This window comes from Lacerta agilis, chromosome 16, assembly GCF_009819535.1.
Source record: "Lacerta agilis isolate rLacAgi1 chromosome 16, rLacAgi1.pri, whole genome shotgun sequence".
In the NCBI taxonomy this organism is placed as follows: domain Eukaryota; kingdom Metazoa; phylum Chordata; class Lepidosauria; order Squamata; family Lacertidae; genus Lacerta; species Lacerta agilis.
In genome coordinates this window covers 32,873,380-32,890,531 of record NC_046327.1, presented here as the reverse complement: position 1 = coordinate 32,890,531, position 17,152 = coordinate 32,873,380, and the positions used below count along the sequence as shown (strand labels likewise).

At 46.4% G+C, this 17,152-nt stretch overlaps 1 protein-coding gene across 1 annotated transcript in view; it reads right to left on the bottom strand.

Annotated features, from left to right (window-relative positions):
• The window catches only part of DENND1C (DENN domain containing 1C), a 41,244-nt gene that overhangs the window by 6,285 nt on the left and 17,807 nt on the right, over positions 1–17,152 (bottom strand). Inside the window, exons 11-20 of the mRNA XM_033173749.1 lie at positions 16,392–16,492; positions 15,244–15,289; positions 13,752–13,853; positions 11,235–11,360; positions 10,339–10,440; positions 10,011–10,098; positions 8,437–8,477; positions 7,523–7,594; positions 5,347–5,403; positions 1,824–1,961 (exon numbers count right to left, since the gene is read on the bottom strand). Of these exons, the coding sequence (XP_033029640.1) occupies positions 1,824–1,961; positions 5,347–5,403; positions 7,523–7,594; positions 8,437–8,477; positions 10,011–10,098; positions 10,339–10,440; positions 11,235–11,360; positions 13,752–13,853; positions 15,244–15,289; positions 16,392–16,492 (873 nt within the window). The remainder of the gene's footprint in view (positions 1–1,823; positions 1,962–5,346; positions 5,404–7,522; positions 7,595–8,436; positions 8,478–10,010; positions 10,099–10,338; positions 10,441–11,234; positions 11,361–13,751; positions 13,854–15,243; positions 15,290–16,391; positions 16,493–17,152) is intronic.

Genomic DNA, 17,152 nt, shown 5'->3' with positions numbered 1-17,152 from the left:
TCACATACAAGCCAGACACAGGCAAAGCTTGCAGAACATTTCTATAAACAATGGGAGCGGCACTACTCTGCTCATTTCCTTATGTTAGAGGTAAGCAACCCAGGCCCGCCAGATATTGCTCGACCATTGGGCCATACTGACTGGGGCTGGTGGAAGTTAGAATTCAACAACCTCCGGAGGGCCACAGATTCTGCCTGTTGTGTTGCTGATGCAACTGGCTTGTGACTTTCAGAGAAGCTGTCGCACTGATCTCCTGCAGAGGGACATCTGTGACTCCACATTTGCACAGAGTGCATGCAGCTGTTGGGAATGCGCTCTCTTGTGAGACGGTGAACTCCAAGACCCCTAAGCGTCTTCCCGATGGCTCTCTTTGGCTGGCATGTCCCTTCAGTCCAGAGTGCCTAAATCTGTGACCCTTCTCTTATGAGAAGAGCGCACATGTCTTCTAGCATCACACAGCAAGAAGAAGGAAACATCCATAGAACTAAACTACGTTTATTTACAGTCTATTGTTACGGAAATTAGGGGGGGGGTCACCCAAGCAAAGTCTCCTCCCGAGCAAACTCATTGGGGTATGGAGTGATGCCCTTAAGGGAACCCATCTCTCCGCCATGATCCAGTAGGTGAGAGACCACTTGCACAGGGAAATGCCTCAGCAGGTAAATCTCTGGGTGCTGATATCCCTCAGCTGGAATCCCATTGTTCTCGCCCAGATAAGTGCTCAAGGTATCCTTGCCAATACTTAACACCAATTCACATTGGCCCAGGGCTATCTCCCTGATATTGCTCTGTTTCCCCCATATGCTAATCTTGTTTTTCCTATATGTTAATCATGTGTAACCCTTCCCTTTCGTGATGTAGTAATGATGTTTCCAAACTGTATTCTGGGATATGATAGGAGTTTTTAAAAGTTCTTGTAACGCTGCTCTGGGTGTGCAGTTTTGACTGTAACCTATTGCGCAATAAATCCTGTCTTGTCCTTGCTCCAGTGGCTGGACTTCTTTTATTAAACTCCGCAGAAACCAGTGGGCTTATCCCCAAGGGCCAGGTGCCTGGGCAGTTCCACACCTGGGATTTTCCGTTTACACTATGTACAGAGACTCCATAATCACTTCTCTGAGCTCCAGCAGAACAAGCTACAAACTGCGACACTGCAGAAGTGAAACTAAAACTTACAATAACAACACTTAGGTGGAAGAGATAAGACAGTCTTCTGTTCTCACACTCTCTCTCAGACACTCATGTGACACTCAGACACTCATGTGATTTATACTAATCATAATAGCAAGCTGTAGCAGCTTGAGGCTACATTAAAATCCTAACAGCAGCAAGTGACAAGGCTGCCCATTTGTAACCAATGCAAATACAGTGGTACCTCGGGTTACATACGCTTCAGGTTACATACTCCGCTAACCCAGAAATAACGCTTCAGGTTAAGAACTTTGCTTCAGGATAAGAACAGAAATCGTGCCCTGGCGGCGCAGCGGCAGCGGGAGGCCCCATTAGCTCAAGTGGTGCTTCAGGTTAAGAACAGTTTCAGGTTAAGAACGGAACTCCGGAATGAATTAAGTATGTAACCAGAGGTACCACTGTACGCTCTCAGGGGAATCCTCTTCCGGGTGCCCCCTGACCCTGTTCCTTTTCTTTTCCTCACATGTTGTTTTAGGTGAGGGATTGGGAACCTATGACCTTTCAAGATTCCCAATTCTCATCAGCTCCAGTCAACTGCCAGGGATGATGGAAGCTACCATCCAACACTATTTTAGGGTGGCAGCAGCGGCGCAGGTTCCCCACCCATTTTAAATTACTCATTTCTCCCTTACCTTCCCAAAGTGCTGGGTGATGGGCAGCCGGCTTTGCAAGCTCTCAGACTGGCTATTCCTGGTGGGCAGGATGGGGCTGGAGATAAGGTCACAGTTCGAGGAATGCCCTCGCTGTCGATGAGGGCCTTTACTGGAATCCTAGAGGGGACAAGATTATTCTAAGCATAAGCTTAGGGCTTAGGTCCAGTGAGAGCTGGACCATCAAGAAGGCTGATCGCCGAAGAATTGATGCTTTTGAATTATGGTGCTGGAGGAGACTATTGAGAGTCCCATGGACTGCAAGAAGATCAAACCTATCCATTCTCAAGGAAATCGGCCCTGAGTGCTCACTAGAAGGACAGATCCTGAAGTTGAGGCTCCAGTTCTTTGGCCACCTCATGAGAAGAGAAGACTCCCTGGAAAAGACCCTGATGTTGGGAAAGATGGAGGGCACAAGGAGAAGGGGACGACAAAGGATGAGATGGTTGGACAGTATTCTCGAAGCTACTAACATGAGTTTGGCCAAACTGCGGGAGGCAGTGAAGGATAGGCGTGCCTGGCGTGCTCTGGTCCATGGGGTCACGAAGAGTCGGACACGACTGAACGACTGAACAACAACAACAAAGCTTAGGGCCTCATCGAACCGAAATCCAGCCCTGACCCTCTGCCAGAAGGGTTTTATACGCTCACATTTACCATGTGAAATGCTGTTCAAATGAAGTTTTTGAGCTATTTTTAAGGGAAATTGCCCAAAACGACACTGCTGACATGGGTTGCCATACGTCCAGATTTTCCTAGACATTTTGAGCAATTTCTGCCCGGACGCTGCTTCTGACTGCAGTATTCCAGATATGTCTGGGAAATTCCGGACGTACGGCAAGCCTAACTATTGCAGCCTCTCCAGTTAGCTTCTTCTTTGACAAGCTAGCTAGTGTGGGGTCTGGATCAGGGATGGATTTCGGTTTGATGAGGCCCTAAGCTACTGAAGGTAATGGGGCCCTTTATATGTCTAGTTGTCCTTTGTCAACAACAAATTGTCGCTGTTTTTTGTGTTGAATATATGCTATATGGTAATTTATGGACCTAATAGGTATCTAAAGCCATTTGCATGTGCTGCCATGCAACCAGTCCATGCAGAATGTAGGCACCCTATATATAGAAATGAATGATATTGTAGGTAGCAGGCGGGGCCCATTACTTACATCGTTGGAGCCCACACAACAGAAAACACTGTTGCTGGATGTAGGTTTTATTTTATTTGTTTCTTATCTTATATTTTGGAAATGTACATCCAGGGTTTTTTTGTTTGTTTTTTGGGGGGCCCCAAGAGAGTGGGGCCCTAAGCTATAGCTTGTTTAGCTTATACGCAAATCCGGCACTGCTTCTGGCAGAGGGTATTTACAGAAATAAGCTATATTACAGGTCAATATGTGGAATGCACCCCAAGTTTGAGATTGTTAACTCTTTTTAAGGAGGGCAATTGGACCTTGGTTTTCTTTTAGTAGCAGAATGCCTACTAGCTGCACAGAACTGGAAAGGAATTATAAAATTACATGTGGCACAGAGAAAGCGTATAGAGAAAAGTCTCTCCCCCGCCCCCGGCAAAAGAGTGTTGGAAGATTCAGGAAACATAAAGGAAAGTATTTATTCATGCAGCACATAGTTAATCTATGGAACTCCCTCCCACAGGAGGCAGTGATGGTCACCCACCCCAATGGCTTTAAAAGAGTGTTAGACATGGGGTCAGCAAACCTTTTCAGCAGGGGGCCAGTCCACTGTCTCTCAGACCTTGTGGGGGGCAGACTTTATTTTGAAGGGCAGGAGAACAAATTCCTATGCCCCACAAATAACCCAGAGATGCATTTTTAATAAAATGACACATTCTACTCATGTAAAAACACACTGATTCCTGGACCATCTGCGGGCCGGATTTAGAAGGCAATTGGGCCACATCCGGTCCCCAGGCCTTAGTTTCCCTACCCATGGATTAGGCCAATTCCTGTAGGTGAGGGCTATCGATGGCTACCAGCCATGATGACTATGTTATGCCTCTACAGTTGGAGGAAGTAATGTTGCTGAATACCAGTTGCTGGAAACCACAAGAAGGGAGAGTGTTGCTCTGGTGCTTAGATCCTGCTTGCAGGTTTCCCACAAACACCTGGCTGGCCAATGTGAAAACACAATGCTAGATAAAGTGGACCATCGGCCTGATCCAATAGGCTCTTCTTCTGTTCGTAAAACATTCAATCATATTTAAAAACAATTTTCACCCAGGTGTTGGAAAAGGTTATTTATGTACAGTATGCCACTATGGTTTTCCCAGTAGTGATGTATGGAAGTGAGAGCTGGACCATAAAGAAGGCTGATCGCCGAAGAATTGATGCTTTTGAATTATGGTGCTGGAGGAGACTCTTGAGAGTCCCATGGACTGCAAGAAGATCAAACCTATCCATTCTGAAGGAAATCAGCCCTGAGTGCTTACTGGAAGGACAGATACTGAAGCTGAGGCGCCAATACTTTGGCCACCTCATGAGAAGAGAAGACTCCCTGGAAAAGACCCTGATGTTGGGAAAGATGGAAGGCACAAGGAGAAGGGGACGACAGAGGATGAGATGGTTGGGCAGCGTTCTCAAAGTGACTAGCATGAGTTTGGCCAAACTGCGGGAGGCAGTGGAGGATAGGCGTGCCTAGCGTGCTCTGGTCCATGGGGTCACGAAGAGTTGGACACGACTGAACAACAACAACATGCCACTACTGCGGCTCGTGTTTTGTTATCTCAAAAATGGAAAACAAGACAAGTCCCAACTGAATCAGATTGGCAACTTGAATTGATGGAATACGCGCAGCTTGCAGACCTAACATATAGAATAAGAGAACAAGAAGAACATACCGTAGGTTTAAAGAAGATGTTTATTGAATATATGGGGGGAAATTGTGTTCATTTGAAAACGTGGGCAGCATTAAGATCAATTCAGCATTGTAAATAAGTTTTGATGGATGTAATAATGGAATACTGAATAGTTCAGTTTACAGTGGTACCCTGTGTTACTCACACAATCTGTTCCGGATTGCGCTACATAACATGGGCATGCTTAACACAAACACTCCCCCAAAAGAAAAAACCTGGAAGTAGCGCGATTTGAGCGCTTCTGCACATGCACAAAGTGCACTGAAGCGTTCTGCGCATCCAGGGGTCATGTGCAGGTCGCTCACACTCTGGAAACGCTTCCGGGTTGTGGGTGTTTTAACTTGAACGTCCGCAACCCGGGGTGTGCGCAACCCGGGGTATGACCATGTATAAAATACGCAGGGATTTATGTTGTGCAAAATGAACCATGGAAAGAGAGGAAGGGAAGTCACTGATATTTTAAGGTTGTTTAAGTGAATATTCTAACATGTAAAACAGAAATTTAATTAAAAAATTAAACTCTAAAAACAATTTTCAATTGGGTTTTAAACAAATGCAAAAACAAGAACCACTAAACACTCACCCAGCAGTACATCACCTTTAATCATTTTCAGGAAAAAGTCTAGAGTGCCTTACCTTTTCCATGAGACGGCTCCGCATATTCTTCAGCTGCGTTTTGGCATGGCCTTTGGCCTAGAGAGAACACGGAGCGGGTGTGAGGCACTCCAAACAGAGGGATTGGGCCAAAGCTAGTCTTACTCAGAGAAGACAAAACAAAAAATTAAAAATTCCTTCCAGTAGCACCTTAGAGACCAACTAAGTTTGTTCTTGTTATGAGCTTTCGTGTGCATGCACACTTCTTCAGATACACTGAAACAGACGTCACCAGACCCTTATATATATAGTGAGAGAGTGGGTCTGGTGACTTCTGTTTCAGTGTATCTGAAGAAGTGTGCATGCACACGAAAGCTCATACCAAGAACAAACTTAGTTGGTCTCTAAGGTGCTTCTGGAAGGAATTTTTTTTTTTATTTTTCGTTTTGTTTTGACTATGGCAGACCAACACAGCTACCTACCTGTAATCAGAGAAGACCCACTGACAGTACTGGCCTGCCCATGAGAAGGGCTGAGGCAGCCACCATCTTGTGCCAGAATCCCATGGGTCAGTGCCCCCACAGGCCCCCTGCCTACCCCTACCGCTGCCAGGAGAAGTGATGGCAGCAGATTCCAGTGAGATTCGGATGACCCTGGAGAGCAGGACTCCAGCGCAGGGGCAGTGTTAGGAAGGTGCAGCCCCCCCCAACTGTCCCTGCCCATTGACAATAATAGACACAACTAACTCAAGGTTCTACTCTGAGTAGAACTTAGTTCAATACTTCCCAGAATTACAAGGACAAAGAAAAAAATAGATCAGTTGACTGAAACGTGTGGCTTCTCAAGGCTGCAGACACACAGGGTGAGCATTAGGTTTAGGGTGTAAAAAAGAGAGAGTAAATTTAGCCATTTTTTGCAGTCTTCAGCATTGCATCCAAGTAGTTGGAATTTGCAAAACCCTCTTTGCAACTACAGCCGTTCCTTGGTTTTTGAACAGCTTAGTTCTCAAACGTTTTGGCTCTCGAACGCCACAAACCCAGAAGTGACTGTTCCGGTTTGTGAACTATTTTTGGAAGCCGAACGTTCGACGGGGGCTTCCGATTGGCTGCAGGAGTTTCCTGCAGCCAATCAGAAGCTGCACTTTGGTTTCCGAATGTTTTGGAAGTTGAACGGACTTCTGGAATGGATTCTGTTCGACTTCCAAGGTACGACTGTACTTAAAAGCACATTCAAAGCACAATCTTTCCCTGGGAATTCTGGGCAACATAGTTGCCCAGAGAATTCTGGGCAATGTAGTTTGTTAAGGATTGCTGGGAATTGAGGGGATGCCTGTCAAATTTGCAGATGACACCAAACCAAACTGGGTAGCTAATGTTGCAGAAGTCAGAATCAGGATTAAAATAACCTTAACAGACTGGAGAACTGGAACCAAACACACAGAATGAAATTCAATAGGGTTCATAAGGTTCTACACTGAGGAAGAACCAGATGCACAAATATAAGATGGGGAACTGGATTACTAGCAGTGCACGTGACAAATCTGGGGTCTTAGTGGACCACAAGCTTTAACGCGAGTCAACAGTGTGATGCAGTAGCAAAAGAAAGCTAATGATGTTCTGGGCTGCATCAACTGAAGTTTAGCATCCAGATCAAGGGAAGTAATAGTATCACTCTACTCTGCGCCTTGGTCAGACAACACCTGGAGTCTTGTGTCCAGTTCTGGGTGCCACAATTTAAGAAGGATATTGACAACCTGGAACGTGTGCAGAGGAGGGCAACCAAGGTGATCAAGGGTCTGGAAACGAAGCCTTATGAGGAACAGTTGAGGGAGTTGGGGGTGTTTAACCTGGAGAAGAGGGGATATGAGAGCCATCTTCAAATATCTAACGGGCTGTCACATGGAGGATGGAGCAAGCTTGTTTTCTCTTGCCCTGGAGGCTAGGACCCGAACCAATGGCTTCCAGTTACAAGAAAGGAGATTCTGACTGAACACTATCAGGAAAAACTTTCTGACAGTAAGAGCTGTTCAACAGTGGAACGGACTCCCTCGAGAGGTTGTGGACTTTCCTTCCTTGGAGATTTTAAAGCAGAGATTGGATGGCCCTCTGTCATGGATGCTTGAGTTGAGATTCCTGCATTGCAGGGGGTTGGACTACATGACCCTTGGGGTCTTTTCTAACTCTACAAGTATGTGATTCTATGGAAAAGAATGCCTTACATATTGATATGCATTCCTGACAGCTGGATTGGCCTTGTTTTTCACGGTACTTATCAGGGCTCCTCCACCTTTCTAAGGAGAGAGAGAGAGAGAGAGATGAAGCACATCTATTAAGAACAACACACTCAAAAGACACTAGTGGGCAAGGATGCTATGCAAGGGAGCTTGATTTAATTCCCAGCCATTGGGACAACCATTTGATGTACAGGGAGGAAGCAAGTCCCCCACACCCTGTGTGTGTTGGCTTGTGCAAACCACAGTCCATAAAAGCTGATTCATTAAATTGGTTATAGTCTATAAGGTGCCACAATACTTTTTGCTGCCACACACCACAGCAGCTACTTCTTTGGACATCATCTTTATTGAAATCCTTAAAAGCAACAGTCTTGGAGATAACAGAAACCACTGGGTTAAAGCTGACCAAAAGTCCAGAGGTAGCATCATTATCAATTTACCACGGGGTGGAAATTCCGCAGGCTATGAAGGACTTGCTCACAAATTTATTGACAGCTGCACGAGTTATGATAGCTAGGAAGTGGAAGGGGCAAGCAGAATATAAAATGGAGGAAGTGTGGGATATAGCTGTTAATCTACCAGTGATCTACCGCAGACGTCCAGTGATCTACCAGTAGATCACAATCTACCTGTTGGACGTGCCTGATTTATACCAATTGATGTTTTAACTTAGGTTTGTTATGAGAAGTTTGAAGTTATTTTTTATGGATTAGTTGTGAATTTTAGCGTTAAAGGTTTAATTAATATAAACCTTATTTTGCTGAGTTTATAGCTTAAATATTTTATATACAATGTCTGGTCTGTTATGCCTAATAAAGGTTATTGAATTGAATTGAATTGAATTGAATTGAAAAGAGATAACAAGGTAAAAGAAGATGGATGGAGCTTCATTCATTTACCTTTAAGTTCTCCACCCATAGCTGATAGGAATGCATGCTACCTGGGGAGGGAAGAGAGTACAGGTGAGTGTCCCTGAGGGCCTTTGACTTTTCCTTCACAGAGATTTGAACTGTATATTCAGAGTAACTCCTTATATCTGCCCACCAGTGTACAAAGTACCCATGTCCTGTGAAGAACTAGATGCAGAAGGCAGCCCTGAACACATTCCCTACACAAAAGGCTCCTAAATGTAGGGGGAAATGTGTGGGTGGGTGGTGGTGATGAAACGGCATGGGATTCCCACAAACTGATCTACTTCCTTATTTTATTGAACTTCTATACTGCCTGAAGGGAAAAAAATACCTCAAAGCAGTTTCCCAAAAAAAACACACCAAAAAAAACAATATATTGTACTTATTGCTAAAAATGTACAACCGTAATTTAAAATGTACAGAAGATTAAAATAGGGTTGCCATATTTTAAAAAGTTGTTCAGTTTTTGGCGGGAAATTGAGCTTTCCTTAGGTTTTGAGCAATTTTAAAGGGAAATTGCCGAAAGCGACATTGCCAACATGGGTTGCCAATACAGATTTCCATGGACATTTAAGTGACATTTTACCAGCTATGTCCAGGAAATTCTGGAGCTATGGCAATCCTACCTTAAAACCACCATAAAATAAGACTGAAACTAATTAAAACTCCTGTAGACTTTCCAAATACCTGAGTAGGCTTGTCTGGGGCAATGCACCCAGATGGGCAGGGTATAAATAAAAAAATTATTATTACGTAAGAATGTATTCAGCAGACTGAGGGACCAGGTGGCGCTGTGGGTTAAACCACAGAGCCTAGGGCTTGCTGATCAGAAGGTTGGCAGTTCGAATCCCTGCCACGGGGTGAGCTCCCGTTGCTCGGTCCCAGCTCCTGCCCACCTAGCAGTTCGAAAGCATGTCAAAGTGCAAGTAGATAAATAGGGACCGCTCCAGCGGGAAGGTAAACGGCGTTTCCGTGCGCTGCTCTGGTTCGCCAGAAGCGGCTTTGTCATGCTGGCCACATGACCTGGAAGCTGTCTGCGGACAAACGCCGGCTCCCTCGGCCTATAGAGCGAGATGAGCGCCGCAACCCCAGAGTCGGACACGACTGGACCTGATGGTCAGGGGTCCCTTTACCTTTACCTTATTCAGCAGACACTGAAAGGTGCCAGCCTGATATCAATAGGCAGGGAGTTCCAGAGTTTATATATCATTGGAAAGCTGTTGCTAACCACACCTTCCCAGCACCCTAGGGTTGTATCCAATTAAGTTACACTCATGGGAGACCCACAGACATTAATGGACCGAAGTGATTCACATCCATTACTTTCTATGAGTCTACTCTAAGAGTAACATTGGTTTACGATCCTTAATGTGGAAGCATCCGACAATCTCAGGAGTCTCCCAATAAATTCTTGCTGAGACTTCGTTGTTGTCGGAGCTTAACCTTTGAAGTACCCCACAAAGGGAGGGGTGTTGAGGAGGCCATACGACCTAGGGCCGTGGCTCGGGATCCATTTCCATGTTATCAGCCGAAGAGCAAAAACAAGCCAGGTTCTGCCCTACCTGGGGACAGGCTTCTGTTGATCTCCTGCTCAAAGAGGTCAGAGAAGTCCTCCCCTGCATTCAGCTTCTCCAGGCGGTCATCTACGAACTGGTGGAGTTGAGGTTGGGTGCGGCGTTGGGGAGAGAAACAAAGGAAGCCGTTAGAAAATATGCGGGAAGAAGTCATCTTCCATGGGAGAAGGAAGCCCACGCAGCGTCAACAACCGGTACGCACAAGGAAGGGGAGAAGAGCTAAATGCCTTCTGCCTGGCGATTTGACACTGGTGCTCAAATCGTGGAAGAGCATCTTGTTTGGAAGACCCGCTTGGGTTTCTCCATCTGTCCATACCTGCTTGAAGAGCTGCAGGTGCACAGCCCGCTGGAGGAAAGCCTGCATGGCACTGGAACCTTGTTGCAAGAAGGTGTCTTTGCAAAAGGAGATGGGCTCTCCCTGCAGAGAGAGAAGTTGGGAGGTAATAGTCAGTGTGGCCAGAGGGTGGAGGGTGGGAGAGAGAGACCCTTGCAAGCAATATAGGTATGCATAGTAAAGGTAAAGGAACCCCTGACCATTAGGTCCAGTTGCGGACGACTCTGGGGTTGCACGCTCATCTGACTAAGCCGCTTCTGGCGAACCAGAGCAGCGCACGGAAACGCCGTTTACCTTCCCACCAGGCAGTACCTATTTACAGGCCCAAACAGAGGGGGGGGGGTCATATGGGCCACTTGGCCTGGGCCTCCGATTCCAAAGGGGGCCTCGGTCAGCATATTCACAACTGCTCACAATTATTTAAATGTAAATACTTAAAATAATCCTTTTTCCCTATATGTTTTTAAAAAGCACTATTGTATATCTATATTTTCCATTTTGTCTTTATATGCAGATACGGTTCAAGCCTTGAAATATATTTTTTTTTAAGGGCCACATTATCTACCTGGCCTGGGCCTCTGCCTGGCTCTGCAAGGGCCTGCCTATTTATCTACTTTCACTTTGACATGCTTTCAAACTGCTAGGTTGGCAGGAGCAGGGACCAAGCTCACCCCGGCGTGGGGATTCGAACCGCCGACCTTCTGATCGGCAAGCCCTAGGCTCTGTGGTCTAACCCACAGCGCCACCCGCGTCCCTATGCATAGTAAGGGGTGCATAGTAAAGGGTAGTGAGAAGTTGCTTCCAGGCAGCCTGTTTACTGAGCATTCACCATGATTTCTTTGCACAAACTTTGAACCAAGAGGAGCCCAGCTACTCACCGGGTTGCAAACGAGAGCCTCACGGTAGCTGCCAAACAGCAGTGCCTGTGCCCTAAGGAAAGCTCGGGCGACTCCATCCCCAGTGGTCGCCGTCTGTTTCTTCAACTGGAATTTCAACAGAGAGACCTGTGCGGGGAGAAGAGGAGGGTTACAAGCTCTTCCTTGACCAGGGGGGTCCTTCCACAAATCACAAGAAGGTGTCTCAACCACAGTTTGTACCCAGAAGCCCCAACCAAGTGCCAGGGCCCTGTCATATGTCCTTAGTTGGCCTCTAAGGTGCTACTGGAAGGATTTTTAAATTTTGTTTTGTTTTGAATATGTCCTACTGCCATAGGGTTGCCATATTTCAAAAAGTTAGAAGAAGAAGTCCCAGCAAAGGAAGAATGGATACAAAATTTATGGAATATGCAGAAATGGCGAAACTTACCAGAAGAAGAATAAATCAAGATAGCAAACTTTTTTTTAAATAAAAGAATGGAAATGGTTTATGGAATGTTTACAGATAAATTGCAAACAGATAAAAACACTGGCAGGGTTATTGTAATAACCTGCAGTTACATAAGAGTATATATTTAAAGAAGATAAAAAGATGAGTAAATTTAATAAATTTGGATATGCAGAAGATATTAAAAATAAATTTAAGGAACTGCAGGAAGAGGGGGAAGGAAGTCAAGTTTTAAAATGTCGAGATGGTTGTAAAATCAGGGAAATGTGAAAATCACTGCCATAGGAGTTTCCATTGGTAAGGAATGCAGGGCAGGGCCTTTTCTGTGGCAGCACCCTTGTCATAGAATTCTCTTCCTAGGGAAGTTGGTCTGGGGAGGTCAGGTACGCCACAACCTTGATAGCTTTCCTGTAGGCAGTAAAAAAACGCAGTTACACTACTTGGCTCTTCATGGTTTTAAGACTGAAGAATTTAACTCTGGAAAATAGGAAGCTGTATCAGATAATTGGTCCAATTTCCGGAAACCAGAGGAGGGAAGTGTGCTCAGGACCTGTTTGTGGGCAGTGGTGTAGCAAGCCTCTGCGCTGCTGGGGGCGGCGGTAGCGCAGAGGCACCCCCCTGGGGGAGGGGCACGACGCACGTGGGTGCAGAAAGGGGGATTTTCCCCCTTTCCATGGCTTTTTTCGGCAGGGGGTGGTGGCCAGCGAGGAGGGGGTGACAAGCGTGACACCCCCCCTCGCTGGCCCGCCCCCCGCCGAAAAAAGTGGCGGAAAGGGGGAAAAGAGAACCAGAGCATGTGCTTGGATGCGCCTGCTCTGCTTCCTTTCCCCCCCCCAGCGGGTTTTTTCGGCGGGGGGTGGGCCAGCGAGGAGGGGGTGTCACGCTGGCATGACACCCCCTCCTCGCTGGCCCACCCCCCCGCCGGAAAACAGCCGCTGGAAGGAGGAAAACGCAACAAGCCCCCGTTCGGGGCCCGGCCGGCAGGGCGGGGCAGGATGGGAGGGGCCGGCCAAAGTGTTACCCCCCACCCCTGGAACTAGGGGCAGCCCGCCCCCCGCCCCCTTGCAACACCCCTGTTTGTGGGCTTTCTGTGGGTCTCTGGCTGGCCAATGTAAGAACAGTATGCTGGATTAGAGGAGCCACTGGCCTGTCCAGCAGGGTTCCTCTTATGTAACTTTGCCCATCCTTAAATCAGTATTGTCAGCACAGGTTAGCAGCAGGTCTCCAGAATTTCAGATAAGGTTCTGTCCCAGCCCAACCTGGAGATGCTGGGGATTGTACAAAGCATGTGCCCTACTAATCTGCTGTTCTTTGTTTCTAACGGCCTCGGCCCAGTATACCTGAAGGAGATTCTGCACCCCTATCGTTCAGCCCAGACACTGAGGTCCAGCTCCAAGGGCCTTCTGGCGGTTCCCTCACTGTGAGAAGTGAAGCTACAGGGAACTAAGCACAGGGCCTTCTTGGTAGTGGCACCCGCCCTGTGGAACACCCTCCCATCAGATGTCAAAGAAATAAACAACTATCTGACTTTTAGAAGACATCCGAAAGCAGCCCTGTTTAGGGAAGTTTTTAATGTTTGATGTTTTATCCTGTTTTAATATTCTGTTGGGAGCCACCCAGAGTGGTTGGGGGAAACGCAGCCAGATGGGTGGGGTATAAATAAATTATTATTATTATTATTATTATTATTATTATTATTATTATTATTATTATTATTTCATTTTAATTTGGTTGTTTTTTGTGATATAGCCTGAAATCAGTCTTGGGGTCTTTTGTTAGGACCAGAAGGGGGTATAAAAACGTTTTTATAAATACAAAAATAAATATCCTATCCCCCATGCCAATGGTAGGTCTGTGATTTTGGGCAACATAGACAAAATGAAAGTTGTGGCACTGTTGGGATCATGGGACATTGGAAGAGGGACTATTAGTGGAAGAAAAGAATAATGGAAGCAAACCACGGACCTAGGGTGCTCAGAAGGGCATCAAAACTACCTGCACTATATTATTGTTATTTATCATCATCATCATCATCATCATCATCATCATCATCTTAAGAAATCAATACTAACTACATCACTTGGGAGGTTTTCCAGGTCCTGGAAGGGCGATTCAAAGGTGTTGCTGTCGATGTTGAGAATGACGACATCTTCCAGGGCCTTGCTCCTCACTCTCTGGAGGAATCAAAAACAAAAGAGTGAAACTAAAAGAGGGACACTGCTTGCTCCTCTACTCACTGCTTTTGGAAACCGCTGTCATGAATGTCAAATGTGACCCAGCTCCACCTGATCTCTCAACACCCTCGGGGAGGGATCCCTGGCTCACAGCACTGAGTTGTTCCTACAAACTGGGCATGATGTCTGTGCTCTGCCTCCACAGTTCCAATTTCTGGAAACCATGGGAGAGGAAAGTGTTTTGGTGCTTATGTTCTGCTGGACAGTTTCCCACAAGCATGTGGTTGGCCACCGTGAGAACAGGGTGCTGGACTAGATGGACCATTGGCCTGATCCAGCAGGCTATTCTTAGGTGTGTTCTCTCTCTCTCTCTCTCTCTCTCTCTCTCTCTCTCTCTCTCTCTCTCTCTCTCTCTCTATATATATATATATATATATATATATATATATACAAGGTAAAGGGACCCCTGACCATTAGGTCCAGTCGTGTCCGACTCTGGGGTCGTGGCGCTCATTTCACTCTATAGGCCAAGGGAGCCGGTGTACAGCTTCCAGGTCATATGGCTGAATGACTAAGCTGCTTCTGGTGAACCAGAGCTGCGCACGGAAACGCCGTTTACCTTACTGCCGGAGCGGTCCCTATTTATCTACTTGCACTTTGACGTGCTTTCGAACTGCTAGGTGGGCAGGAGCAGGGGCCGAGCATTGGGAGCTCACCCCGGCGCAGGGATTTGAACCGCCGACCTTCTGATCAGCAAGGCCTAGGCTCTGTGGTTTAACCCACAGCGCCACCCATGTCCCATATATAATATATAAGGATATATAATATATAAACATAGAAACAGAAGAGATGGGTGTGGCCAAAGGGCTTATACTCAACACACCAACATTAAAGGCAGGAGCCTGCCTGCCTGCCACACACCAAGCCTCCATCAACCTAAGTCCAGAATCATGTCATCTGGACTGCACAAGCAAGTCCAGATAGCTGTTCGGAGTGATGGCTCTATTGACTGACATCAAAGAAGAAGGCTGGAATCCCAGAGGTTTAGGCCCAGAATCCTTTGCAATGCCACTGGCAATGTCAGGCACGGCTTTTGAGTTGAGACTGAAGTATGGAACAAACAGACTTTGCTCAACAGTACCGTACAGCCCACACTACGAGTGACCACAAAATGGCGGCTGGGTGTCGAGGCTCCGTTGATGTTGACCAGAGCTTCTTCCCACCCAACCACCCGTCCGTCCTCTTGCACCTATTCATGGAACATGTGGGCTCCCCTACTCTTCATTACATGGATGTTCTGTGCCTCTGGGGCCGGGGATTGCAGGACTCAGCTGCAGGCTCATGAGAACTGACCTGTGAGGCCAGGGGCAGAATGGATTGGCAAGCTCACCTCCATGAAGCTGGTGTGGATTCCTATGAGGTAGGGCATGGGGGCACTGTCAAGAAAAGGAAGGGAAGAGTCAGAGCTGGTTCTAGATTTGGGTGGGCTCAGAGCCCCTGGCAGAACTGTTCATATTGCACCCCCAGCCATGGACAAATTAGCTCTTCTTTCCACCTCTCCTCCAACCCCCCCCCCCGATAAAGACCCTCTATTAAAAACCTTATCTTATGAGTCAATAATCAAATTTTTTATTTATAGACGTATTTATGAACATATGCTTTAGCCGATTTTGCACACACACACCCCTCGCCTGTGTCCCTCGCGGGGGCCTTCCTCACCACGCCCTAGCTAGGGCCCTGGGTGGGCTCCATTGAACCCTGCCTGAGTTACTTAGAACCATGGGGGGGGGGAAGATATGCCCTTCAGAACAGGGCTTAAAGCTGATCAGATTGGTAAAGACTTTCCAGGGAAAACAATGTTACTTCTAGCCGTTGTCTTTCATTTCTCTCTCTCTCACACACACACAAATATGAAATATGAAATTGATTCGGCAACCCCCCCCCCCCGCCACACCATTCTTACACCCGAAAAACAGGACATGTTGGAATTTTCCTGACGTAATGAAAGCCTACTTAGGGGAGAACACTTGCTTCAGCTAAGTTTTTTTTTCTATTGCCAGCCTCTATAGGAGGTCTCCGCCACTTTCAATCTTAAAAGTAAAGGTAAAGGACCCCTGGACGGTTCAATCCAGTCGAAGGCAACTATGGGGTTGCGGTGTTCATTTCGCTTTCAGGCCGAGGGAGCCGGCGTTTGTCCACAGACAGCTTTCCGGGTCCTGTGGCCAGCATGACTAAACCGCTTCTGGCACAACGGGACACCGTGACGAAAGCCAGAGCGCACGGAAACGCTGTTTAGCTTCCCACTGCAGCGGTACCTATTTATCTACTTGCACTGGTGTGCTTTCAAACTGCTAGGTTGGCAGGAGCTGGGACAGAGCAACGGGAGCTCACTCCGTCGTGGGGATTCGAACCGCCAAACTTCCAATCGGCCGGCCCAAGAGGCTCAGTGGTTTAGACCACAGCGCCACCCGCATCCAACTTTCAGTCCTATCCCGTGCCCTGCCCAGTGCTTCAAAAAGAAGAAACGCAAAGGCTCACCAGCAGTAGTCAAGGAGGTGCGAAGGCAGCACCGGGATGTAGATGTGCTGCCAGTGCATGGGATACAACATGGAGAGGGAGGCCTGAACACAGGCTGTGAGCTGCAGGGAGAGAGAGGGGGGCATTAGGAGATTTCCCCTAGGAAGGCCTGAAAAAATCAAACGCTACCGGTGATTACAGATTGGCAGATACTTATGTTAGAATATCTACAATTAGCAAAACTGACGGGATCAGCTAGAGGACTATCAAAACAGAAAACATTTAGAGATTGGATTATACTTAATGATTACTTACCGGTAAAACTTTATTGCACAAACAACTCTATATTAGCAGAAATTGAGTGATATTTGTGAAGAAAAGGACTAAAAGAATTGTATATAGATGAGAAAGAAAAGCTATTATTTAGTATACACCTGTGAAAAAAATAATGATATAACAAACAGTATAATGAGAATGATTGGAAGGACTGTGTGTAAGAACACCATTTATGTGCTTTGTTTTTTATGCATACAACTTTGTCTTATTTCGGTTTTCTTTGTTTGTTGGCTTATTTAATTCCCTCCCCCTTTGTATTTCCCCTTTTCTTTTTTCCTTTAAAATTGTCTTTTTTCTTTTTCTTTACTTTATTTGTGACAATACACAGTGTTTGTATAAGTATGTAATTTTAATTCATAAAGAACAATTTATAAAAAAAAGAAAAGAAAAAAGGAAGGCCTGACTCTGCTCGGAAGACCAGAACCACCCTCCAAGTTACAGCCTGT